At 46.2% G+C, this 26,058-nt stretch overlaps 1 protein-coding gene and 2 pseudogenes across 2 annotated transcripts in view; 1 reads left to right on the forward strand and 2 right to left on the reverse strand.

Moving 5' to 3' along the window:
* The window catches only part of DNAJA3 (DnaJ heat shock protein family (Hsp40) member A3), a 31,754-nt gene extending 5,922 nt beyond the window's left edge, over positions 1-25,832 (forward strand). The window contains exons 2-12 of one of the 2 annotated variants that reach the window (XM_065924228.1): positions 390-523; positions 5,398-5,481; positions 6,231-6,431; positions 7,445-7,597; positions 12,465-12,612; positions 13,673-13,737; positions 15,509-15,637; positions 16,103-16,218; positions 16,967-17,064; positions 24,010-24,123; positions 24,666-25,832. In XM_065924228.1, coding sequence (XP_065780300.1) covers positions 390-523; positions 5,398-5,481; positions 6,231-6,431; positions 7,445-7,597; positions 12,465-12,612; positions 13,673-13,737; positions 15,509-15,637; positions 16,103-16,218; positions 16,967-17,064; positions 24,010-24,110 — 1,229 coding nt within the window. In that variant the 3' untranslated portion in view covers positions 24,111-24,123; positions 24,666-25,832. The remainder of the gene's footprint in view (positions 1-389; positions 524-5,397; positions 5,482-6,230; positions 6,432-7,444; positions 7,598-12,464; positions 12,613-13,672; positions 13,738-15,508; positions 15,638-16,102; positions 16,219-16,966; positions 17,065-24,009; positions 24,124-24,665) is intronic. The other variant, XM_065924229.1, reaches the window with a different exon arrangement.
* LOC136158463 (large ribosomal subunit protein eL37 pseudogene) lies at positions 2,039-2,332 on the reverse strand (annotated as a pseudogene).
* On the reverse strand, positions 3,237-3,775 carry LOC136159038 (small ribosomal subunit protein uS10-like; annotated as a pseudogene).
* Positions 25,833-26,058: the final 226 nt, after the last annotated feature.

Consider the following 26,058-nt stretch of genomic DNA (forward strand, 5'->3'; position numbering starts at 1 on the left):
CTGCACTGGGTCTCCATTGCTGCACACAGGCTTCTCCTTGCGGTGGCTTCTCATTGTGGAGCACAGACCCTAGAGCACATGGGCTCAGTAGTTGTGGCTCACAGGCTTAGTTGCCCCAAGGCCTGTGGGATCTTCCCTGACCAGGTATCAAACCCGTGTCCTCTGCGTTGTCAGGTGAATTCTTACCCACTGGACCACCAGGGAAGTCCCTTTAGCTATTTCTGAGGTGCAGTGAGTTTGGTCTCCAGGAGGCTTGGAGGAGAACAGCCTCCAAAAGCTGTGACCTGCGTCTGCTCCTTCATAGGTGTGGCCTGACTGGTCGCTTACTCACAATTTCCATTTGTTGAGTAGGTTCCCAGAGTGATTTTCTTTCCTTTTTTCTTTTTCAGGAGTAAAACGGTACCCTTTTGTTTGTACTGCCTCTTTCCACACGAGCACCCATTTGGCTAAAGAAGATTATTACCAGATATTAGGAGTGCCCCGGAGCGCCAGCCAGAAGGAGATCAAGAAAGCCTATTACCAGGTCTGTGTGGAAGCCAGATTTTAGAGCAGAGACTGTAGAAAGGATGGTGTGGATCTAGGGTGACCTTGAGCTGTGCAGTGTGTGTGCCCATATGTGTGGGTTGTATGCAGCCGACAGCGTGGGCTGAAAAAGCTGGCTTTGCTGGACCATGTTCCTCAGTGCCTGAGACCATGCTGGTTAATGCTTCAGGAAAAGGAGACTCAGAACCAGAGATTTTTAAAAATCTTTTTCCATGACTGTTTTTGTGTTTAAATCTATTCTTCCGAATTGGTAGATATGCTGGTCTAAGTTTTAGGTACTCATTCTTTGCATTCAAATAAAAGTTTATGAATTTAGAAATTTTTTTTTTAAACTCAAAAAGTGTGAAACTCCCATCGTCATATCCCAGGATGTGTTGGGCTGATTGATGAAGTGGCCTGTGAGTTATCTCGACTGTGGTTTCCAGACTTTTGCTCTGATGAACACAATAAAAATTTTTAAAAAACTAAAGAGCAAGGGTGCCAATGTAGGTGTGCTAGCTTTTGTATTTTGCCTAATGCAGATGTTAAAAATCATTAGGTACAATCTGTTAATATCTTTTGATGGAAGAAAGAGCACCTTGATACTGTAAAACATAGGAAAGCCGTAATGTCAGAATAAGCAAGATTAGTTTAATAAGGTTAATAAATATAATTTTAATTTTAAAAGTTTTTTGGAGTTCCCTGGTGTTCTGGCAGTTGGGCTTCCAAGCTTTCACTGCCATGGCCTGGGTTCAATCCCTGCTCAGGGATCTTAGATCCCACAAGCTGTGTGCAGTGTGGTCGGAAAAGAAGAAAAGTTTTTAAAATTTTATGTAAAATTTGCTATGAGTCTTGATTTTTTTTCTTTCTTTTTTTTTTAAATTTTTTTGGTGGGGAAATAAAAACTTTGGCTAAGCCTAATATTTATGAACCAAGTACTGATCAAGACCAAACATAACAGCTTATGGCTTGAGTAACTATTCTCTCTTCTCTCTCTTTTTTTAATGGGTAGAACTCACTGGTCTTTAGTTTATTCAGCGTTGTATAAGCATCACTGTGATCAATTTGAGAATATTTTCAGCACCTCAAAAAGAAGCTTCACACCATAAGCCCTTATTCCCCATTCTCCTCTCTCTCCTGCCTTTGAATCGCTAACCTACTTCCTGTCTCTAGGGATTTGCCTATTCTGGACACTTCATAGAAATGAATCATGTAATGTGTAAAACTTCTGTGACTTTTTTTTTAACTTTAGAATAATGTTTACCAGGTTCATCCATGTTGTAACAGGTAGCAGTACTTCATTCCTTTTAGTGGTCAAATATTCTGTTGCCTGAGTATATACTACGTTTTATTTATCTGTTCATCAGTTGATGGACATCGATTCTTCACACCCTCTCAAACATTTATTTGTAGACTTTTTGATGATGGCCATTCTGACCAGTGTGTCATGAACCTTATTTAGTTTTTTTTTTTCCCAATGCCAGAACATTTATTGCGCGACTACTCCTTGAAATCCTTAAGATGAACTGGATGCTGCAACAGCTGCTCGCGTGGGGTTAGGTGTTGTTCTTTCCTGGAATCCATGCCTGAGTCTGTGGCATACAATTTTTAGGTGCCTCATTCAACCAGTCCTGGTGGTATTTCGTCTTTTAGCTTTAGCACTCCAATTATACTTTCTCTTTCACTTGGCAGGGTAGCCACACTTGCCACAGGTTGACTTCTGAAGGTGGTAGGCCTTAGAGCCACAACAGCGGCACAGCATGTGTGTCTCATTCCATCGCTCTCCAAACAATGACGTTCCCTTGGTCATCTTGCTTCTGCCGCCGAGACCAAAGCCCTTATTGTAGTTTTGATTTGCATTTCTGTAATAATTAGCCATGTTGAGCATCTTTTCATGTGCCCTTTGGCCATCTGTTTGTCTTCTTTGGAGAAATGTTTATTTGGGTCTTCTGCCCATTTTTTGGTTGGATTTTTTTTTTCTTCTTTCTAATATTGAGCTAGCTATATGAGCTGTTGTATATTTTGGAAATTAATCTCTTTCTCCCATTCTGTAGGTTGTCTTTTCATTTTGTTTGGTTTCCTTTGCTGTGCAAAAGCTTTTTTGTGTGTGCAAAAGCTTTTTTTTGCTGTGCAAAAGTGTAATTCGGTCCCATTAATGTGTTTTTGTTCTTATTTCCATTACTCTGGGATACGGATCCAGTGTGATATTGCTGTGATTTATGTCAAAAGTGTTCTACTTTAAAAAAAAAGAGTGTTCTACCTATGTTTTCCTCTAGGAGTTTTATAGTATCCAGTCTTACATTTAGGTCTTTAATCTATTTTGAGTTTATTTTTGTATATGGTGTTAGAGGGAGAACGAAATGGCAACCCATTTCAGTGTTCTTGCCTGGAGAATTCTATGGACAGAGGAGCCTGGTGGGCTGTAGTTCATGGGGTTGCAAAGAGTCGGACCTGACTGAGCGACTATCACTCATGGTGTTAGAGAGTGTTCTAATTTTATTCTTTTATATATAGCTGTCCAGTTTTCCCAGCACCACTTATTGAAGAGACTGTCTTTTCTCCATCATATATTCTTGCCTCCTTTGTTGTAGGTTAGTTGACCATCGGTGTGTGGATTTGTTTCTGTTGCCAGACTGTTTCGGACTGGCTGCACCATTCTGGATTTTCACCCATAGCGTGTGAGGGTTCTGATTTTTCTACATCATCACTAACACTTATCTTTTTTCTTTTTTTTTAAACAATTTGATTATCAGTTTATTAAAAAGGTAGTAACAGGCATCGGCAGTGGTGATTTCCACCTTGACTTCTGGCTCAGTGCTGATAGAAGTGATCTGCTTGACAATTTCAGAAGGACTGTGCAGGTCAACGAGTCGCTTGTGGATCCTCATCTGGAATCTATCCCAAGTCTTAGAACCTTCACCGCAAGGAGTTTTCCTCGTAGTTATTCTCAGAGACTTGGTAGGCATCTGAACAGGTCCTTGAGATTCTTTTCCTTCGTGCCTCTGATCAGGTCAGCACACACCTTCTCCAGAGACTTCACATTGCGGCTGGTGAGGGTGATCCTAATCCAGTGAATGGCCACCTCTGGCTCCACGGGAGTCTTGCCGGTATCTTTAAAGGCTATGGCTGCGGCGTGGCTTCCTGACTGCCTTGTTCCTTGGCGAGAGAGAACAGTGGTGACTAAGGAGCAGGAGCGGGCAGCACCGAGCTCTGCTGCAGAGGCAACTGCGTCTTCCTCAAAGAGCGTCTTTTTGATTCAAGCCACCTTAACAGGTGTGAAGTGATATCTCACTGTGGTTTTGATTAGCTTTTTCATCTTGGGAGAGTAAATAGCTTGTCTCTCTTTTTGAGCTGGAAGGTAAGCTACCTGGTGCAAAGGCAGGTGAAGATTGGAGAGATGGAGACTGGGACCAACTTCTTGGGGCATGTGAGGCCCTTAGCACGTACTAGAGATTTCGTTTAAGAGAGAGTAGAAACCATTCAATTTTTTAGGTGTGAAAATAAAAAAATTGGGTAAAGTTGTGTAATTTGAAACCGAAAATTTAGAAAATTGACTTTATGGAGCAATTGCTGGGATTGGACCTTGATAAAAGCGTTTCATGTTTACATCATTTAATCCTCAAGGCAGAAGACTTGGCTAGGTTATGACATGCTGCTGAGGCCACACAGCCGATCAGTGGCATTTAGGAGACTAAAATGCAGGTCTTTCTGAGTGCAGAGGGCCTCTCTTTGATCTCACAAGCACGTCAGCATTTCTTACCTTGGCCTGGAACCAGCCTCGTGACCCACCGTTGATCTACTGCCTTGCCTTGAGAGCTCCCTTCGGGCCGAGCCTCTGACGTGCTTCCATCATATGCTGGTGTGAGGAGCAGTGTCTCGGGTGCAGAGTGAGCAGTCAGCTGCAGGCAGTGGGGCAGCCGTCCCCACAGTTCCTGTCAGCTTCAGGATTCTGAGCCCTGCTTGCCCTCACACCAGGATCACCCAGACTGGGAAGGCGTCAGTGAGCTGCAGCAGTGAGTCAGCACCTGCAGAGGTGTCGCACAGCGCTGCTCAGCGTGGCCAGGAGGAGACCTTTGTGTTAGGGCTGCTCAGGTCTCCTGTGTACTCCGGACAGGCAAGTTAGGACCGTGTTTGGATTTTTAATATTTAAACCTGTGTTTTGAATATGTAATGCATTCCCCTTGTTCTGAATTCAGAAAGTACAGAGTGTGCAGTGAGACGACTTCTCTTTCCCGTTCATCCCCTCCCTCCGGTAGCAGTCAGCCTTTCCAGCTTAGTGTCTGTTCTTCCAAAACTAATTTATACAGCAGCTATATCTACTTATTATCCAGTTATTTCCCTCTTTTTACATAGATGATAGTCTAATCAGATTCACTCTTTGGCATCTCTCACAGAGGACCCCAAGTTCTAAAGAATTAGTTGTTATTTCTGTTGAGAGATTTGTTGCAGTTGAAAAACATGTACACATCTCAAGAGTTGAAGAGAGAGTTTTCTTTCTTTCTTTCCCTTTCCCAAAACTCAGTTTGCTGTTTTGTAATAAACTTTTGATCAGATTTGAAAACTGAACACAGTTCATGGAGTGTATGTTCTTAGTTCTGGCTGCATGTGTTTTGCTTTTAGTTTATTTTTATTGAGGTGTAGTTGACATATTAGTATCAGGTGTACAACATAATGATTCATTATTTGTATACACTATGAAATGATCATCATAATAAGTCTGGTTAGAGATGATTTAGTCTTAAATCTTGTTTTAAGAATTGCTGTTAGTTGTGATGTCTGACAACTGCTACAAAGGACATGAGGTGTGACTGGTGTCTGGGGTTCAATTTTAGTAATTATCTTGTGTCCATACTAATTGACCATTTCCTCCCTTAGCTTGCCAAGAAATATCACCCAGACACGAACAAGGATGATCCCAAAGCCAAGGAGAAGTTCTCCCAGCTGGCAGAGGCCTATGAGGTAACGCGACCCACCAGTGTGTGCAGTCCCTGTCATTCAGCTGTGTGCATGGGTCAGAGCGTGATGCACTGGCAACCTGATGTGTGAGAAGGTTCAGTGGGAAGGCCACGTCCCCCTCCAGATCACCTCGTTGAAGAGGAAAAAAACTGCAGTTCCAAAATGCTCACGTGAGCTCTCACTTGGGGTCTCAACAAAGAACAGAACCCAATAATCTGTATTACCAGTCCCAGTCACTGGGACTTTAGCTGGGTCTGGGACGTTCTTGTCAGATTAAACAGTTCCATGCCTGTTTGGTGACCTCCCCCTCGTAGGACTGGTGGGATAGTGGATGTTGTAAAAGCAGAAGACCACCACTCCCCTGGAGGAGTGTAGAATGTCATCTGAGAGCAAAGAGGGTGTGAGACAGCTGCTGAACAAGTGCAGAGTTAAATGAGAGTGGACCTCCTTCCCAGACTCGGTCGTGCTGAAGGGGTTGGGGACATGTAGGGTGTCGTACATCAGCTGTGTGTGTGCATCCCCCTCCCTGCCCCTGACCATTTGAGAGTAAGTCACAGATGTGGTGTCTCTCTGTTCCTATGTACTTCTGTGTGTGTTCTCTAAGAGCAGGAACATTATTTCCATAGCCTCAGTACAATTGACAGGATCAGGACATCTAATGTCGATAGGCCACCACCACCGTCTGAACTTGGTGTCCATGCCCTGGGCCCCGGGAGCCTCAGGGGCACCGACTGCCAGGCTTTTCTCGGCAGGTCCTGAGCGATGAAGTGAAGAGGAAGCAGTATGACACCTACGGCTCCGCTGGCTTCGATCCCGGGGCCGGCAGCTCTGGGCAGAGCTACTGGAAAGGAGGTCCTACTGTTGACCCAGAGGAGCTCTTCAGGAAGATCTTTGGGGAGTTCTCATCCTCCTCTTTTGGCGATTTCCAGAGTGTGTTCAATCAGCCTCAGGAGGTAAGCCCCTCATTTTGAAGAATTGTTCAAATTTCAGCTGCTCAATGTGACACAAACATATTTTTTACCAGTTTCTGTTTCTCAAAGAACAAGGTAAAGCAACTTAATTGGGGTGATTGGGAAGCAGCCATCTTTGTAGGAAGTGGTTCCAGTATTTGAAAAACCATTAATAATGTGTACATTCAGTTCTGCTGTATTCTTACAGTTGCTTAATCAGGGCAACACCTTGGCTTTGAGAATCCATTTAGAGTGATTATTTTATGTAGTGCCTGTCTTGTTATTCTAGGAGACTCAGTCCATAGGGAGGCACTGCCAGTCCTGCGTCTTCCATGTTTATGTCTTGTTTCAGGCACTATCAGAAGAGAACCAAAGAGTTGGGGGAAGTGTTTTACGATGTAAATTATGATTGTGGATCATTTGAACTGTCAGGACCATGTGCAAATATTATCTGTGAACATTTTCAGTTTGTTGAAAAGCACATTTTCATTTATACAACAGGTATTATCTGTTGAAAATCGTGAGGAGTAGAACTGAATCAGTTGAGTCCCATCTGTTCTTAACTTGACAGAGTAAAAGTTAGAAAGTAAAACGTGACTAGGGGAACAGATGAATTGGTGGAGCCATGAATAGGATTTTTAGAACAGTGAGAATACTTTGCATGATTCTGTGGGAGGATGTGTGTTATTATACACTTGTTCAGACCCATAGAATATCCAGACCAAGAGTGAACCCTAATGTAAACTGTGGGCTTTGGATGGTCATGCTGTGTCAATGTAGGTTCATCCTTGATAAAAAAAATGTATCATTCTGGTGAGTGATGTTGATTACAGTGTAGGCAGACTGTGCACGTGTGGGGGCAAAGGTATGAGAGAAATCTCTACCTCCTTCTCAGTTTTTTAAACTTAATACTGCTTTAAAAAATAGAGTCTTTAAAAGAAACAGTAACTGTAAACTCCCAGCCAGCGCTCTCCCTTACTTTCAGAGTGATAACAGTGGTCTCTTGATTTCTCTAGTACATCATGGAGTTGACGTTCAATCAAGCTGCCAAGGGTGTCAACAAAGAGTTCACTGTGAACATCACCGACACCTGTGAGCGGTGTGACGGCAAAGGGAACGAGCCCGGCACCAAAGTCCAGCACTGCCACTACTGCGGTGGCTCCGGCATGGTGAGCCTGGCGGGCCCTGCCTTCCCCGGGGCTCCCGCCTCCGCCGCCTCCCTGTGCTTCCCCACCACACCTCCTCTCTGTGTGTCAGTGTGCCTGGGGCTCTGAGAACTCTTTAATGGGTGGGACTCTGTGATCTAGAACCTTCCACATTGTCCCAGGAGTGCTCTCTACGGAAGGAGCAAGGAAATTCTGCTGTCTTCTCTGAAAATACATTTCGGGGTGTGTTGGTAATTTAAAATCAGGGGAGGGGAACTTAAATTTTGCTTGAAGTGTAATCTTTTTTTCTTTTTCTTTTTGGTAAGTTTTAGATATAATTCAAACTTGTAAGAATAGTATGAATAACCACTCCGTTATTCCTTTTACCAAGCCTCAACAGTTGTTAACATTTTGTCCCCTTTGATTTGTCATTTATAGTGTGTATTTTCTAAAAGCAAGAACATTTTTTTATGTAACCACAGTATGTTCTCGAAATCAGGAAATTTAATGTCTATACAATATTGTTATCTGTACTTACTGAGTTTTTCATTTGTCCTTATAATGTTCTTTTTACCCCAGACTCAGGATGCCAGTCTAGGATCTTGCGTAGTGTTTGGTTGTCGTATCTTTAGCCTCCTTTAATCAGTAGCGATTTCTTAGTCTTTCTTTTATGACCTTGACGTTTTTTAGGGTTACAGACCGACTGCTTTGTAGGATGTCCCTCAGTTGGGTCATCTGATATTTCCTCATGATAAGATTCAGATTATGCATTTTTGGCAGAAACAGCACAGAGATGTAGTGCCCTTTGCGTGGATCATGTTAGGAGTCATGTGTCAGTTGTCCCATTAGTTTGTCCCGTTATCAAATGATAATTACATTTGATCCCAGTCAGTTAGTTAAGGAACTGTCTACCAGGTTTCTTCTTTATAAAGTTATTATTTTTCCCTTTGAAATTAACAAGGAATCTGTGACTTACCTTGACACTATATAAATGTCCTGTCTCATCAAACTTATACCCAGTACTTAACAGCATCCGTTAATCAGTCTTGCTTAAATCAGGTATTACTGTGACTTGCAAAATGGTGATTTTTCTGATTCCAATGTCCCTTCTCTGTTGTTTGTTTGTTTGTTTGTTTTTAAGTTAATTTATTTATTTGGCTGTGCCGAGTTTTAGTTACAACATGTGGAATCTAGTTCCCTGACCAGGGATCGATCCTGTGCCCCTCCATTGGGATCACAGAGTCTTAGCCACTGGACCATCAGAGAAGTCCCCTTTCTCTGTTTATTAGTTGGCATTCTACTAAAAGGAAGAGCTTTCTTTTCTTCTCCATTTATTTATTCTTTCATTTGTATCAGTGTGAACTCACAGATTGTTATTTCATTCACTGAACCGTCATCACTATTACTTTGATGCACAAGCCGTCCCAGACTGTGCTTGTGGAGGTCTCTCTGGCTGGCTCCTGTATTCTTTTGATGTCCCATCATTCTTTCAGCACTTCTTTACTTGGTGTCCCATCTTACAAATACTTTCCTAGCCACATCCTGGAACCAGCCATTTCTCCAGGGAGTTCTGACTCCTTCTAATTGTCTAGTAGGATTTAGGAACCAAGATCTGTGCTCTTGGTGACTCATTGTATCTGGGGTGTCACCGCTTCCAGGTCCTCTCAGCTGACTGAGACAGGAAGTAAGTGTGTGTGTGTGTGGATCCTGGATCGGGAAGGTCCTGGATCGGGAAGATCCCCTGGAGGGGAGGGCATGGCAACCCGCTCCAGTATTCTTGCCTGGAGAATCCCTGTGGACAGAGGAGCCTGGCGGGCTGCAGTCCATAGGGTCGCCAAATCAGACATGCACACGTGCACTTATAGACACATATTCAATACCTGTCTGTCTTTCCATATTTTTCATGTGATAGAGTATATATGTACACATATGTGTACACTGGTCCATCCGTTTAACAAACCAGTGAGTTCAAACTGATAGTTCCACTTTCAGCACAACACCGCAAGGCTTATCTAGTCTTCTGCCTGCCTGTCCATATTTGAAACTAAATAATAAAGAAAGATTATTAATTTCTAACAATGAGAAATCTGGCCCTGGTTACCCTGAATATTTACTCATTTGCTCAATCCTATAACATACAAAAAGTAATTTGAGAACTGTCACTCATACCACTGCAAAAGCAATCCTGCTTAACTGGCATTTGGGTATATGGCCAAAATATTGTGCTCAACTTACTCAGATCACTTCTTTTTCTCCCCCTTCACTGTGATTTTATTATCTGCTTGAAATGCAGGTTGGTTTCCACTGAGTATGTTTGTATTCCATTTAGATGTTTTCTTTTTTTAAGGGGGTTGGGAGATTCTCTACTGCCCACCTTTAAAATAAAATCCTTGCCTACCGGCAATGCAGGAGACCTGGGTTCGATTCCTGGGTCAGGAAGATCCTCTGGAGAAGGAAATGGCAACCCTCTCCAGTGTTCTTGCCTGGAGAATCTCATGGACAGAGGAGCCTGGCAGGCTACAGTCCATGGGGTTACAAGAGGCAGATATAACTGAGTGACTACACCACCACCAAGTGTGTATGGGGGGACAGAAGTTGTCTTTGAGTGCATAGAAGAAAAGCATAAGAAAGGAAATAAGTCCCTGATGATCCTGTGACTGTTAGTGTTTTGATGTGCCTCCTGCCAGTTGTTGATGAGGAATGTCATTTTTGTTTTATATTAACTAGTTTTTAAACAGGTTGTATATGTAAATCATTGAAATTCAGTGGGTACAAATTGAAAACTGTGTACGATGAATCTCCCTCTCATTATTGATTTTTACCCATTGAATTCCACTCTCCAGAAGCATCCTTTCTGTCTTTCTAGATGCAAGCCTAGGTAGACGGGTGTGTCTGTGTGTGTGTGCCTTGTTTTCATACCAAAGATAGAATACAACTGTTAGCCCCGTCTGTACCTTGGTGGTTTTGTTTTGATTCTAGTTCTCACTGTGTTTGGGAAATAGTCTATGTTTATAGCTGCCTCAGTTGTTCTGTGGCCACGGTATTCCTCCATACGGATACATCCCCTTTTGTTTAGCCAGACCCCTGTTGCTGGATGCCTAGGTTCTCATCTTTTCATTTTTTTGGCTAAGCTGAACAGGTTGCAGGATCTTAGTTCCCAGATCAGGGATTGAACCTGGACCTTTGGCAGTGAGAGCAGAGTCCTAACCACTGGCTCACCAGTGTTTGTCATTGATTTTAGTTGTATTTGTCTTTTGATTTTGAATGTATTTTTGCCTATTTATGTGTGGATTTCATCAGTTGAGAATCATAGTGAAATTTTTCCTATTTTTCACTTGTTATAATGAAGGCATTTCCCCCTATCTTTGGATACTTTTAAACATTCTCTTTGTTGGCGGAATAATAGTCTACTGATGGGGGCTTCCCTGGTGGTCCAGTGGTTGAGACTTGGAGCTCCCAATGCGGGAGGCCTGGGTTTGATCCCTGGTCAGGGAACTAGATCCCACATGCAGCAACTAAAAATCCCATGTGCTGCAGCTAAGAATGGGAGCAGCCAAATAAATAAATAAAAATAAGTTTCTTAAAAAAAAAAAATAGTCCACTGATGGGAGTCCACAGTTACCTGTACACAATCCTATAGCTTAGTCTGGAAAAGTAAAATTGTGCCTGCTTTCCTCTAGAGGGCGCCCGTGGAGAGGATGAAGATTGCTGTGGCTTAGTTTTACCATCGGAGTCCCTGCCTCTTGTTACAGATACTTTTTATTGATCCCACTTCCCTCTCACTTCTGAGGTCCTTTCTCCAGGGTCCTGAATTGTTGCAACTTTCTTTATTCATATTTCTTTGGTGAATATTGAGATAATAAGGTAAAACTGAAGAGTGTCTATGTGCAGAGATTTTTTTTCTTCAGCATTGAAACAGAAATATTAAAATGGAAATTGAGGTCTGTGTACATTGGTCATGATGTATCATGAAGGTGAAAGGGAAAGGCATGTTGCAGAGTGATAATGCAATACACTCTTCTTGTAAAATTTTTACTTAAAAACTTCTTTATGTAAAAAAAAAAACCACACAAAACTTCTTTATGGTGAGAAAGAGAGTGAGTGAATCAGGGGAAGAACACCTCAAACTGAGCTCCTGTGAGCAGGTCACCCTGGGAGTCAAGGTGAGGGGGGGGATTAATTTTTTATATATCTCTGTATCCTTTGATTTGCTACAATAGCATGTTGATAATTTACCCTCACCCCCTAAAAACACCCAAGGATGTTGAGTTAAAAGAAAATGGTAACTGAGTTCCATTTACCAGTGAAGAGCTGATGGGAGTGGCCACAGACTGTAAGGCCCCACCTGTGCAAGGGGCTGGGAGCCGAGGAGGCTCCTGGAGGACTGGGGTGAGGGTGGCTGCGAGAGGAGCCGCTTGCCTCCTTGCTCGTGGGCATCTGTGACAAGGGGGGACTGTAGGGGGCTGTGGGGGACAGAGGCCTATGCTGCTCCTCCCTTGGGGCAGGCAGGGGCAGCTCTGGGTGGGAGTTGCATCCAGTTGTCACTTTCTTCTTTCTTTCCCAGCTGTCCCTTTTTTAAAGGGAAAAGAGGGTTCTCTTTAAAGCAATTTGCTCAGCTCCGGGGGCTTGGGGACCTTCTGTAAAGAGGCAGTGTCTCACTTTTCGGCCTCATGTAATCAGGTTTGTGGTTCGGGATTCAGGAGGCAGTGTGCTCTAGGTCAGGTTAACAGTTCGGGCTCCTACACCTTGTCCTCAGGCAGTATGTTGGAGCGCGGGGGCACACCACACATACGGGTCTTCGGTGAGATGTTTCGCATGCTCGTTGTGGTCCCAGGGCCTTGTTGTCAGGGTACACCGGTGTCTAAGGGTTCCATTTTTCTTGTCTTTGTAGGAAACCATAAACACAGGCCCTTTTGTGATGCGCTCCACGTGTCGGAGGTGTGGTGGCCGGGGCTCCATCATCACGTCTCCCTGTGTGGTGTGCAGAGGAGCAGGACAGGCCAAGCAGAAGAAGAAGGTGGTGATCCCCGTGCCTGCCGGTGGGTCTGGGCTCCTCCACGCATGGGGGCTCAGAGCCAAGGCCACCTGCCCTTCTTTCTGGAGCTGAAACTCAGGGAGGAACCAGGGTCTCCTGCATTTTCCTCTGCACCAGTTACCCTTAAGATCTGTACATGTCATAGGGAAATGGCACCTCATGTGCCTGCCCTGCTCCTGCGAGAAGCAGCTCCTCCACCTCTTTGTGTCCCAAGGCCAACGTTGTACCCACTGCCCGCCCAGCTGGCCAAACCACCCTCTCTGCCCCCAGGGCCAGCCCATGACCCCCACCCCCCACCCCAAACCAATCCTATTCCTGGAGTGGTCTTTGCATAGGGTGGTCTGATCACGTCTCACACTGTTGAAGACTCTGGCGATTCTCAGGGACCAAAAATTGGCCTCCTCTTCCAGCCCCTCCTGGTCTCAGCCTCCTATTTTCTTAGTCTCCCCCTTGTTGCCTTGCTACCTGCAGCTTCCTCATCCCCAGGGGAGCCTTCTGGAAGCATTTCCTTAGATGTTCCTTTGGAGCTGTGATCTTTTCCTTCTAAGAACTTATCTCTGTTTGTAGTGATACATGGTGTTGTTACTCAGCTAATAACTATCTCCCCTGTGGATGTGCTCAGTGGCATCCAACTCATTGCAGGGACTGTAGCCCACCAGGCTCCTCTGTCCATGGGTTCTCCAGGCAAGAATACTGGAGTGGGTTGCCATTTCCTTCTCCAGGGGATCTTCCCAACCCAGGGAGCGAACCTGCTTCTCTTGCATCTCCTGCATTGGCAGGCGGATTCTTTAGCACTGTGCCCCACTAGACTCTAAACTCACTGGGATACTAGGTGGACCTGGTGGTAAACTTGAATAAGTGAAGAGAAGGTGCTTTCATTTGGTTATCGATTACTATATGCTGCACCTTTGAAAAGTTACCCTTGTTTTACTCATTGCTGTATTGGGTAATTGTGTTGTTCCTTGTTAACAGGAAACAGGAATGAGTAAGTGGGTGAGTTGTAAATAGATCCAGTGTAGAAAATGCCTTCAGACATCCCAAAATAATTGTTCTTTTGCTTACAGGAGTCGAGGATGGCCAGACTGTGAGGATGCCTGTAGGAAAACGAGAAATTTTCATCACATTCAGGGTAGGTGCTCTGTTTGCACAGTCTCTTTTGGGCCTTTGCTCTCGTGGAGCGGGTGCAGCCCAGGCTTCTTATGGGTGAGATGGGAGCTTCACGGAATGTGCCTGGTCGTTCAAGTTTCTAAGGCAAGTGGGGGCCACCTCAGCAGGGTGATTAAACATGTGTTACATCAAGCTTTTGTGCTAAATGTGGAGAGAACAAAGTTACCCCAAGGTGTTTACAAGTTGGCAACAAAGCACTCATAAAAATACAGAAAACATCTTTTATTTTTTATTGATGTATTGAATTGTTCATGGGGACAATAAGTGCCAGAGCTACAGATTTACGTGTGACGTGCAGGCAAAGTTTTCTGAGGCAAGGGTAACAGAGGAAGTGGCACCTTCTGCCACTGATTCCACCAGGCATGTCCCTAAGGAGGTGCGGGAGGTGGAGGCAAGGTGTGTGGCAGCCTTGTCTACAACAGGGAGACATTGTCAGCAGCCTCCTGTCCTTCGGGAGGAGATGGCAAATGGGCTGCACTGTGGACACCTCGGAGCAGAAGGCTGGAGACGCACGTGTTGGTGTGAGACGTCCTGGTAGTTCTCAGTCACGGACAGGGAATGAGCAGGTTGCAGGCCAAGGAAGGAGGTCATCTCTGTAGTTTCAAATCACATGAGGTGGTGTCATGTATTGTTTAGGGACATGTTGGTCTGCAAGGAGATCCAACCAGTCCATCCTAAAGGAGATCAGTCCTGGGTGTTCATTGGAAGGACTGGTGTTGAAGCTCAAACTCCAATTCTTTGGCCACCTCATGCGAAGAGTTGACTCATTGGAAAAGACCCTGATGCTGGGAGGGATTGGGGGCAGGAGGAGAAGGGGACAACAGAGGATGAGATGGCTGGATGGCATCACCGACTCGATGGACCTGGGTTTGAGTAAACTCCGGGAGTTGGTGATGGACAGGGAGGCCTGGTGTGCTGCAGTCCATGGGGTCACAATGAGTCGGACACTACTGAGCAACTGAACTGAACTGAAACATGTTTAAAAGGTAAACAGACGCTCCTAGGAAAGATACAGACTAAATGTAGTGGTTATTGTGGAGGGGTGAGCAGGAGGGGGAGAAGTCACCTGTGTCCTGGTCTTCTGTGACCTAAGCAGGGTTGTGTGTACAGCGTGTGTTAATTACTTTGCTGATTTACGTATATGTGAAATATTTCATAGTTTAAAACAAAGAAAAAAATAATGTAAAGCGTGAATCTTTAAGACTGAGAAATTGAAGAGAAAGGTCGCAGAGTGGAAGCCAGTCTATGAAGAAGGTTTGATAGAGAATTCAGATTGTTCCCAGCTGATAGTAGAGAAGAAGAAAAGAAGAAATCACTGGAAGACAAAGAATGTCTTTGAGACCCAAAAAGCAGTGCTTATAAAATTTAAATCATTCCAGTGCCGCTAGTCTGACTTGAAAGTAGCTTGTACCAAAAGACTCTGGAAAGTTAACCCTTTCTGCCTTTGTAGACTGTATTAGTCTGTGTTTCTAGTAAAGTAAGATTTTTATATTTCTTTTAATTTTCAAAATTTAGTTTTATTTCCCTTGAAACTTGAACAGCTTAATCTGGGAGGACACTGTGGCATTGCAGTGAAGGAAGAAGCTGCCCTGTAACTCCCAGAGGCTGGGGTAGTTGGGTGCTTTGGTGAAAGTGCACTGTCTCCCTGGATGCTGCACGCTGAGCCGCGGCTGTGGTCTGCTCTCCAGAAGGACTTCTCTGAGCATTAGTAACCCTCCCGTCCTTGGCCCTAGGTGCAGAAAAGCCCCGTGTTCCGGAGGGACGGTGCAGACATCCACTCAGATCTCTTCATCTCCATAGCTCAGGCCATCCTTGGGGGCACCGCCAGAACGCAGGGCCTGTACGAGACCATCAGCGTGACGGTAAGAGTGCAAGCACGTTCTCACCACTCTTGTACTGCAGTGCTCTCTTTTTTCTAAAACGGGAAATGACTGAAACCTGGGAACAGCCTGGCGGAAGGCAGGAGGAGTGTTGGCCGCGCCTTGGGTATGACTCGGCCGGGAAGCAGTTCCTGAGCCATGTCCATCCTGCTGGGCTGGGCAGCGGCCTCAGTGGCGCCCCAGGTTGGCTCTGCCTTCTCCCAGGTCCTCCTCCCCGAGCTCCCTCCCTCCTGCGGTGGGCTTGCCACCCTAGACTCCTGGCCCCCGAGCCCGTCATAGACTGCTCAAGGTGGACCCAGCTTAGCCAGTTTCTGTGTGGTGGTTGGTGGGTTTGGTCCAGAAACCTGAATGGAGTTCTTTTCAGGAGTAAGATTGTCTTCATGTCGTGAGATGTTTACATTTGGGCAGCTGGAGGTGGAGGAAAACCTGAGGTTCCTTTCTTTATAGATCCCCCCTGGGACTCAGTCAGACCAGAAGATTCGGATGAGCGGGAAGGGCATCCCGCGGATTAACAGCTACGGCTACGGAGACCACTACATTCACATCAAGATCAGAGTTCCAAAGTAAGCGCCTCCTGGTGTGGTTAGGCCCACGCGCTCTCTGCAGCTTCCAGCACCAGCAGGAGCCGGTCGAGGACTTCTCACCTGCCAAGCAGGTGCTGAGCCCGACCGCCCTGCCTGTGTGGTGCTTCTGCTGTAAGCACTGAGGCTTAGGCAGGTTACTTCTCCCTCTAAGTCTGTCCTGCCCAGGTGCTCCTTCTGAAAGTGGACGTGATAAAAAAGTTCGACCTCGCTGAGTTGCTGGGAGATGAAATGAATAACCCATAGGGAGCAGTTAGCTGTTATTGCTGCTGTTGGTTTTATTATTATCGCTCTTGGGTCGCCCACTATCTGAGAGATGATCTAGAACGAGCTGGCGGCTTGTGTCGTGTCCAGCCTTCAAAAGAAAAGTCCGAGGGGGAGCTGCGGACATCTGGAGGAGGGCTTGCCCGGCTCTTTTCAGAGGGCTGGGTTTCCAGCGCTCTCTTTAATTAGATAATTTCCAACACACACACTTGTAACAGCTTTTCATCCCTCTGGTAAACTGTTTACCGTGGCCACAGTGGCAGTCGTTTAGGACAACTCAGGGTAGTTGCAACGGTTTACTTTACAGAAGCTTTAAGGGTGTGGGCTCTTGGGTTCAGGGTGTGCCCGGTGCCTGGGTCAAGGGTCCTACCTTTCCCACATGCTGCATGGGGGCCGGCCACGTCCACGTTCTTTTGAAGAGCTGCCCAGAGGAGCCGCTCGGACACTGATTGCGCTCGGTCCACAGGAGACTGACAAGCCGACAGCAGAGCCTGATCCTGAGCTACGCCGAGGACGAGACCGACGTGGAGGGGACGGTGAACGGCGTCACCAACACAAGCACTGGTGAGGCATCCCTGCGGCCCGTGGGAGTCCCCCAGTACCTGGGAGGGCAGACGGTCTGGAAGCATGTTGGGGTTTCCACTGGGGAATCTTCCTGGAGTCTCCAGAGGGCCCAGTAGTAAGAGGGGTCTGAGTGTTGGGCAGAGTGGCATGGGGCAGCCCCACTCGGGGAAGCTGGCCACCAGGGCCCCCCGCCCTGGCCCTCATCCTCTGTGCATGCGCTGCTGGCCGAGGTCAGTGAGGCCTGTGACGCTTCCCTCCAGGGAGCGGCTCTGCGTCTTAGAGCTGCTCTCCTGAGTTCTGGCCTCGGTTCTGCCACTTGCCCTGTGACCGTGGGTTCATTCATGCATGAGATCAGCTTGTAGCCACTAAAGGAGAAGATATATGTCTTCCTCGTCCAGAAGGCTTCCCCTGGATTTCAGAGTGTCCTGTAAACAGCAGCTGTGGCAGGCTTAACAACCCCATATCTGCCTGTGTGCGGCAGGTCTAAACTCTGAGCTTTTAGGGCCATGAACAAACAAAACGCCTTGTTTACTCTGAGCTTTTTGAACATCTGTAGAGTGCAGTTAAATATTGGCGATTGGTGAGTAGCCATGCCTCCTTATTCTGACAACAGGCAGACACTTTGGCTACAGGCACCTTGGCTGCAGCTCTTCTCCGTCTGGATGGGGGTGCTCTGCCTGAATGGGGTGCTCTGTCGGGATGGGGTGCTCTGCCCGGATGAGGTGCTCTGCTGGGATGGGGTGCTCCGCCGAGGAAACCCTGTCGGTTGGGCCTCCTGCTGGGCTGGGAGAGGCCATGCTGAGGATGAGTTGACTTCTGCTGCCCGACGTGTTGCCTCCTGGTTGCATCACTTTGTTTTTGTCTGGGTCCTGGATTTTCTCTCACCTTCTCGGAACTTGAATGGTATTTAGATTAGTGTACAGTCAGAGCAGGTGATCGGAGCTGGGGGTGTGGGGTCTTGGAGCCCTGGGGCAGGGCTGGGGGTCCCAGTGGCAGCAGCCTTTGCATGGACTTGGCTGAGCTCCCCAAAATCCAGGAGACCAAGTCCTCTGTGAAAAAACAACTGCCACAGATTGTATCTGGCCAACTGGGCATAAAGTGAGCACTTACTTTAGTGGTTTGGTTCATAGCCTTTTCATATTTTCTTGTTACTATCACTTGGACTAAAAAGTGGGGATAATTCTTCCACATAACTCTGCTTATGCACCTCTAGGTTTTTTTCCTGAGTCCCAAATATTCCCACAGTCACGGAGCATGCGAGATTTGCTCTGCAACCAGCTCTCAGCCATGCCCCCCTCCCCCAGGGGAACTTGAGGTCCTCCTGACTGAGCTTGGCGTGAGACCCTGGGCCTTGTTTACTGTTTGCATGTTGGGTATTATCCACCAGTTGTTATCAAGCCCCTTCCTGAGAGCTCAGATTGGGAGTTGATCCTGTAGTCAGCTTCTGAGTAATGTCCATGGTTCTCATCCTGTTAGCTCATTCCCTCTACCCTTGTTTAGCCGAGATTTATTGGGAGGCTCTTATGTGCCAGACACATTGCCAGTTCTTCGTTTTGAATTTCTATTGATGTAATTTTGCTGAATATATCATAATGTTAACATATGTGTTGCATGTGTTTGTGAAGAGTTCATAAAGTGAAATGAGTGACCTGAATTATTTTTTTTTCCACTCACTTCTGTTGTCATTTCAGAATTGTATTCAGTGGGAAATTTGGCTCCCAGACATAATTCTTTAAGTGGCTTTTAAGAATCTTAACACTGGAATGCACTGTCAGTCTGCAGCCTGGGTGTGGTTAAGCCTCTTGTTACTGTGAAGAAAGTTACTTTTGCCCTCCACCTGTGAGGACACACCAGTGCACACAATTACCTTTTCTGACAACTGCACTAAGGTGCATCCTGTTTATTCAAGTAGAGCCTGAATCTCTGCTGTTAAAGTTACACTGGAAGCAGTTGCCTTCAGTCATCAGTGGTTCTTGAGCTAGCATGTCGCTTAATAGCCCCCAAGTGCCCGTGGAGATAGTCACTGTAGATGCAGACTGATTCCTGGGTGTCTTTGCTTTCACCACGGGAAAGGTACCTGGAAGGCATTTGGAAAAGTTACCATTATGTAGGAAAACAACCTAAAAGTTTTTGGCGGGTTTAGTATTGCTTGTTTATTTTTGTTCTCTGTAGCCCCTGCTGAAAACCTTAATAATGGCTGACCCTGGCTTTGTTCCCAGTCTGAGAAGCAGAAAAACCGCAGCGAGCTGGGAGCCTGGGGCACTCTGAGGTTACCAAGTGACCTTTTGGGTTTATTTATTTATTTATTTATTTAATTAGTTGGAGGCTAATTACTTTACAACATTTCACTGGGTTTTGTCATACATTGATATGAATCAGCCATAGAGTTACACATATTCCCCATCCCAATCCCCACTCCCACCTTCCTTCTCCACCCGATTCCTCTGGGTCTTCCCAGCCCACCAGGCCCGAGCACTTGTCTCATGCATCCCACCTGGGCTGGTGATCTGTTTCACCGTAGATAATATACATGCTGTTCTTTCGAAACATCCCACCCTCACCTTCTCCCACAGAGTTCAAAAGTCTGTTCTGTACCTCTGTGTCTCTTTTTCTGTTTTGCATATGGGGTTATCGTTACCATCTTTCTAAATTCCATATATATGTGTTAGTATGCTGTAATGTTCTTTATCTTGCTGGCTTACTTCACTCTGTATAATGGGCTCCAGTTTCATCCATCTCATTAGAACTGATTAAAATGAATTCTTTTTAACGGCTCAGTAATATTCCATGGTGTATATGTACCACAGCTTCCTTATCCATTCGTCTGCTGATGGGCATCTAGGTTGCTTCCATGTCCTAGCTATTATAAACAGTGCTGCAATGAACATTGGGGTGCACGTGTCTCTTTCAGATCTGGTTTCCTCAGTGTGTATGCCCAGTAGTGGTATTGCTGGGTCATATGGCAGTTCTATTTCCAGTTTTTTAAGGAATCTCCACACTGTTTTCCATAGTGGCTGTACTAGTTTGCATTCCCACCAACAGTGTAAGAGGGTTCCCTTTTCTCCACACCCTCTTCAGCATTTATTGCTTGTAGACTTTTGGATAGCAGCCATCCTGACTGGCGTGTAATGGTACCTCATTGTGGTTTTGATTTGCATTTCTCTAATAATGAGTGATGTTGAGCATCTTTTCATGTGTTTGTTAGCCATCTGTATGTCTTCTTTGGAGAAATGTCTGTTTAGTTTTTTGGCCCATTTTTGATTGGGTCATTTATTTTTCTGGAATTGAGCTTCAGGAGTTGCTTGTATATTTTTGAGATTAATCCTTTGTTTCTTCATTTGCGATTATTTTCTCCCAATCTGAGGGCTGTCTTTTCACCTTACTTATAGTTTCCTTTGTAGTGCAAAAGCTTTTAAGTTTCATTAGGTCCCATTTTTTTAGTTTTGCTTTTATTTCCAATATTCTGGGAGGTGGGTCATAGAGGATCTTGCTGTGATTTATGTCGGAGAGTGTTTTGCCTATGTTCTCCTCTAGGAGTTTTATAGTTTCTGGTCTTACATTTAGATCTTTAATCCATTTTGAGTTTATTTTTGTGTATGGTGTTAGAAAGTGTTCTAGTTTCATTCTTTTACAAGTGGTTGACCAGTTTTCCCAGCACCACTTGTTAAAGAGGTTGTCTTTTTTCCATTGTATATCCTTGCCTTCTTTGTCAAAGATAAGGTGTCCATATGTTCGTGGATTTATCTCTGGGCTTTCTATTCTGTTCCATTGATCTATATTTCTGTCTTTGTGCCAGTACCATACTGTCTTGATGACTGTGGCTTTGTAATAGAGTCTGAAGTCAGGCAGGTTGATTCCTCCAGTTCCATTCTTCTTTCTCAAGATTACTTTGGCTATTCGAGGTTTTTTTGTATTTCCATACAAATTGTGAAATTATTTGTTCTAGTTCTGTGAAAAATACCGTTGGTAGCTTGATAGGGATTGCATTGAATCTATAGATTGCTTTGGGTAGAATAGCCATTTTGACAATATTGATTCTTCCATTCCATGAACACGGTATGTTTCTCCATCTGTTTGTGTCCTCTTTGATTTCTTTCATCAATGTTTTATAGTTTTCTATGTATAGGTCTTTTGTTTCTTTAGGTAGATATACTCCTAAGTATTTTATTCTTTTTGTTGCAATGGTGAATGGTATTTTCTGTTTTTTCATTGTTAGTATATAGGAATGCAAGGGATTTCTGTGTGTTAATTTTATATCCTGCAACTTTACTATATTCATTGATTAGCTCTAGTAATTTTCTGGGAGAGTCTTTAGGGTTTTCTATGTAGAGGATCATGTCATCTGCAAACAGCGAGAGTTTCACTTCTTCTTTTCCTATCTGGATTCCTTTTACTTCTTTTTCTGCTCTGATTGCTGTGGCCAAAACTTCCAACACTATGTTGAATAGTAGTGGTGAGAGTGGGCACCCTTGTCTTGTTCCTGATTTCAGGGGAAATGCTTTCAGTTTTTCACCATTGAGGGTGATGCTTGCTGTGGGTTTGTCATATATAGCTTTTATTTTGTTGAGGTATGTTCCTTCTATTCCTGCTTTCTGGAGAGTTTTAATCATAAATGAGTGTTGAATTTTGTCATAGGCTTTCTCTGCATCTATTGAGATAATCAGATGGTTTTTATCTTTCAATTTGTTAATGTGGTATATTACATTGATTGATTTGCAGATATTAATTCTTGCATTCCTGGGATAAAGCCCACTTGGTCATGGTGTATGATTTTTTTAATATGTTGTTGGATTGTTTGCTAGAATTTTGTTAAGGATTTTTGCATCTATGTTCATCAGTGATATTGGCCTGTAGTTTTCTTTTTTTGTGGCATCTTTGTTTGGTTTTGGAATTAGGGTGATGGTGGCCTCATAGAATGAGTTTGTAAGTTTACCTGGAAGAGTTTGTGTAAGATAGGTGTTAGCTCTTCTCTAATTTTTTGGTAGAATTCAGCTGTGAAGCCATCTGGTCCTGGGCTTTTGTTTGCTGGAAGATTTTTGATTACAGTTTCGATTTCCTTGCTTGTGATGGGTCTGTTAAGATCTTCTATTTCTTCCTGGTTCAGTTTTGGAAAGTTATACTTTTCTAAGAATTTGTCCATTTCATCCAAATTGTCCATTTTATTGGCATAGAGCTGCTGGTAGTAGTCTCTTATGATCCTTTGTATTTCAGTGTTGTCTGTTGTGATCTCTCCATTTTCATTTCTAATTTTGTTAATTTGGTTCTTCTCTCTTTGTTTCTTAATGAGTCTTGCTAATGGTATGTCAATTTTGTTTATATTTTCAAAAAACCAGCTTTTAGCTTTGTTGATTTTTGCTATGATCTCTCTAGTTTCTACCTTTTGGGTTTAGAGACAGCGTGGCTTGTTGTTGGTATTTCTGGATCGTCATTAACTCCTGTGACGACCCCTGTACGTTCATTTAGCTGTAGTGCAGGAACCTCTTCCAGAGCTTGGATCCCCCTGCGGTCTCTTCTCTGATGAGCTGACGGCATTGACTGTTGAGCCCCTCTATTTAGGCAGGGTGGAGGCAAGAGGAGGATGAGGAAAAAGACACTTTAGTGGAACAAGAGGCACTCTGCTGGCTCAGTCTGAGTGTGTAGTCAGCTCAGGGAGTCAGACTGTGTGTGCAGACCCCGCACCTCTGCCTGTAGGGTGGGTCTGGTCCTCAGATATCATCCTGGAGTCCGGTTGGTGGGTCTGTTTCCTCGCAGTGATGGTCACTGAGCATTTGCCATGTGCTCAGAAACGATGGCCAGAGAGACAGGGTCCCTGCCCTGCCCAGCTCACAGTGTGAGGGGGGAGGGCCAGGCAGGCACTGAACCCCCAAGTAAATGCCAGACCTTGCTTATGACACTAGGAGCTTGTACCTGTGGAGAAAAAGGTGGTACAGATTCATAGAATGAGCATTACCTGGTTATTCATCACCTTGTAAAGAGCCATGGACTACCTTCCCCACCCCTTCTGGAGACTGTGACCTCTACTGCCCAAAGCTGTGGGCCTCTCACCGACAAAGGCGTCTCAGACTGAGAGCTTGGGGACATGGACATTTTGTCCCCTCTACACACTGTCCTTGACATACATCCCCCTGCACATTGACATGCACTAATTCTCCTGAAACAATGAAAAACATTGAGTCCAGTCCAGCTCGTAACACGTCGGCCCTCGTGCCTCATGGGTGACTGATTTTTAACTTGATGTGTTTGTGCAGAGGGGCTCTCACGGCCCCTCCAGAAACAGAAAGGTGGCCGCCAGTCTCGGGAGCATTTGGAGCCAGGTGCTTGCCCAGTGACGCACGGGTCCTTGGCTGCCCCGTCCCAGATGAGCAGTGCATGTGTCCTGGGATCCCGGTGCCCTGGAGAGATGATCCGTGCGCACTGACCGGGTGCGGAAGCTGGTCGGTGGGTCTTGGCACATGCTCTTCAGCTTCTCAGAGCCTGGGCTTTGGAGTCTGACTGCTTGGATCTGAACTCAGACCTCCTGCTCGCTTAGCAGCTCTGTGACCTTAGTCATGGCACCTAACCCCTTTGTGCCTCTGGTTTTTGTTTTTTTCATCTGGAATTTACCTGTAAGGTTACCGTAAGGACTGAATGAGGTATGGACGCCATGCAGCCTGGCCTGGAAGGCATTGGCGCTGGCTCTGTTTCTGTTATGGTTGTTAAGTGGGACAGCTGCCTGTTCCTTTCTGTACCTTGTTTTCCTCTCGAGGGCCAGTGACTTGAGGAGCAGTTGGGATGCTCTAAGTGCTGAGTCATCTGATGAACGGGACAACCCTGGACAATCTGATATGGCCACCTTTCCTCTCTGGGTGGCTCTTGGAGCACAAGACCTGGGTGGCCAGGTGGGGCCTGGGGTGGGCTGTGAGGTCTGCGCCCTTGACCCCAGTTCTCTCTGCTGTTTATGCCCAGGTGGCAGCACCATGGATAGCTCCGCGGGAGGCAAGGCTAGGCCTGAGGCTGGGGAGGACGAGGGATTCCTTTCCAAACTTAAGAGAATGTTTACCTCCTGATATCCCAGCCGAGGTAGGAAAACCCCTGAGGTTCCTCCCTTTCATGCCCCTCTGAAATAATGAATCCCTGTTTTCCCTCATTTTAGCCGGTATCATTCCCCCCACCCCCAGAGTTGAAGAGGTTCCCATCTCAGGCGTGGTGTGAGCCTAGCCTTAGCCCAAGGGGAGCTGGCAGATAGTGCAGGGCTGAACCGCCTCCTGGAGCCCCCCAGCCCTCCTTCCACCAGCTCCCGGGGGCACTGCATCCTGCCGTGGTGGGAACCAGGTTGCCCACAGTCACAGAGGGCAGGTCACAGCAGAGCCAGGCCTAGAGCTCAGATCTCCCCAGCCCCGCCCTGTGCTGGCTGGGGCTAGGGCAGTGGCAGCCTTAGTGTGGGGTGGGGTGGGGCAGTGACGGGAGTCCTGCTTGCTCACCGTGGTGTCTTGGGACTCACCTTTCACTTGTGCTGGTCCCTGATGTTGGGGCCTCCTTCCCAAGGACTGCAGAAGTTCATCGACAGGGCATGTCTTTTCCTGCGAGGCCAGTGAACTGTACCCGTTTGTGTCTTGGCTCAGGAAAACGGTCCACTGGGAACTAGGCAGGGAGCAGCAGCACCCCCTCTTGTCCAGGGCACCTCGGACACAGGAGGATTCCCCACGGCAGCACCGAGCCCCTGCCTGCAGAGGCCTCCGGACCACCTTGGCAACAGTGAACTCATGTGACCATGCGGCTCTTCACAGAAGGTCATGGCAGACGGGACAGACCCTGGGCAGTCAGGCATGGCCAGCCTCAGGGCTTGTAGCTTCCTGTCTGCGGGGAGGTAACTTGGCTTCTTCAGGCTCTGGCAAAGTCAGACAGCTGGACACTTCCTGCAGAGCTGAAACTCTTAATTTGGAACTGAATGTGGTTAAAGAATTAAAGGCCATGCTTACAGCTTAAAAATGAAGCCTTAAGCTGCACCGAGTTGTGACGTGATTGATTTCCTTCTCAGCAAACCTCCGGGACGTTCCAGAATGAGTCTTTCCTGACAGGTTGTCCTTTCTGGGAACATGGGGCAGACACACCCCACTGGTGTCACCCACCCTTCAGCTGGAGTTGGTTTAATTCCCACAGGTACTGAGCGGCTGGAACCTGGGGGCCTGGGGTGACACCTAGAGGACACATGGGCCATGATCTCCGTCAGGACGGAAGGTCCTTCCTCCCACCCCACGCAGGGTGGCCCTGTCCCCCGGCAGTTGGCTTGTGTTGTTCTAAACCAGGCGTGGGTGGGGCTCCTGCCCCTCTGCTGGACCACAGCCGGCGTGGCCTGGGGCTGACTAAGGGCCTCTCAACTCCAGCCCTGCCCCACTGCTATCAGGGCCTTGGGTCTCACCACTCACTACTGACCTGTTTTCAGACGTGTGTTTAAATTATTCAGTGCTGAGAATCATTGTCTTTTCCCGTACGAGTGTTTGTTCAGAGGAAAGCAGACTCTCAGCAATCGAAGGTTCTCCAGCATCCAGCCAGACCAAGCACCATTTTCCAGCCTTGGCTCCTGGGACGTGCAGGTTCCCTGTGTTTCCAGATCCCCTCGCTGTGGTGAGACAGTCTAACGGAGAACCCTTCTGATAAGTGTGCTTTCTGTTTCCCCCCCATAATTTACTCAAATAAAGCATCTGCTAGTGTCTGCTCTAAGAATGTAAAATGATTCTGTATCAATGTAAATAAGATTATCTACTGCAAAGAGATATTTAAAACCTGAATTGTGGTCATCTCTTCCTTGAAAGAGTCCGGACAGCTCTCTGCAGGTGCCCATCAGGCCACCCCACGTCTGCTGGCCTTCCTGGGGCAGCCAGAGGTGGCTTTCCTCAGCGTCACCCCCACCGAGGGACAGGTGTCGCTCTGACAGGCGCAGACCCTCCCAACCTGGAGCAGGGAGCTTATCCTGCAGTGATGTGCTGATCTGAACGAACCTTTTAGGATTCAGCT

Source organism: Muntiacus reevesi, chromosome 2, assembly GCF_963930625.1.
Source record: "Muntiacus reevesi chromosome 2, mMunRee1.1, whole genome shotgun sequence".
NCBI classification, from domain to species: Eukaryota; Metazoa; Chordata; class Mammalia; order Artiodactyla; family Cervidae; genus Muntiacus; species Muntiacus reevesi.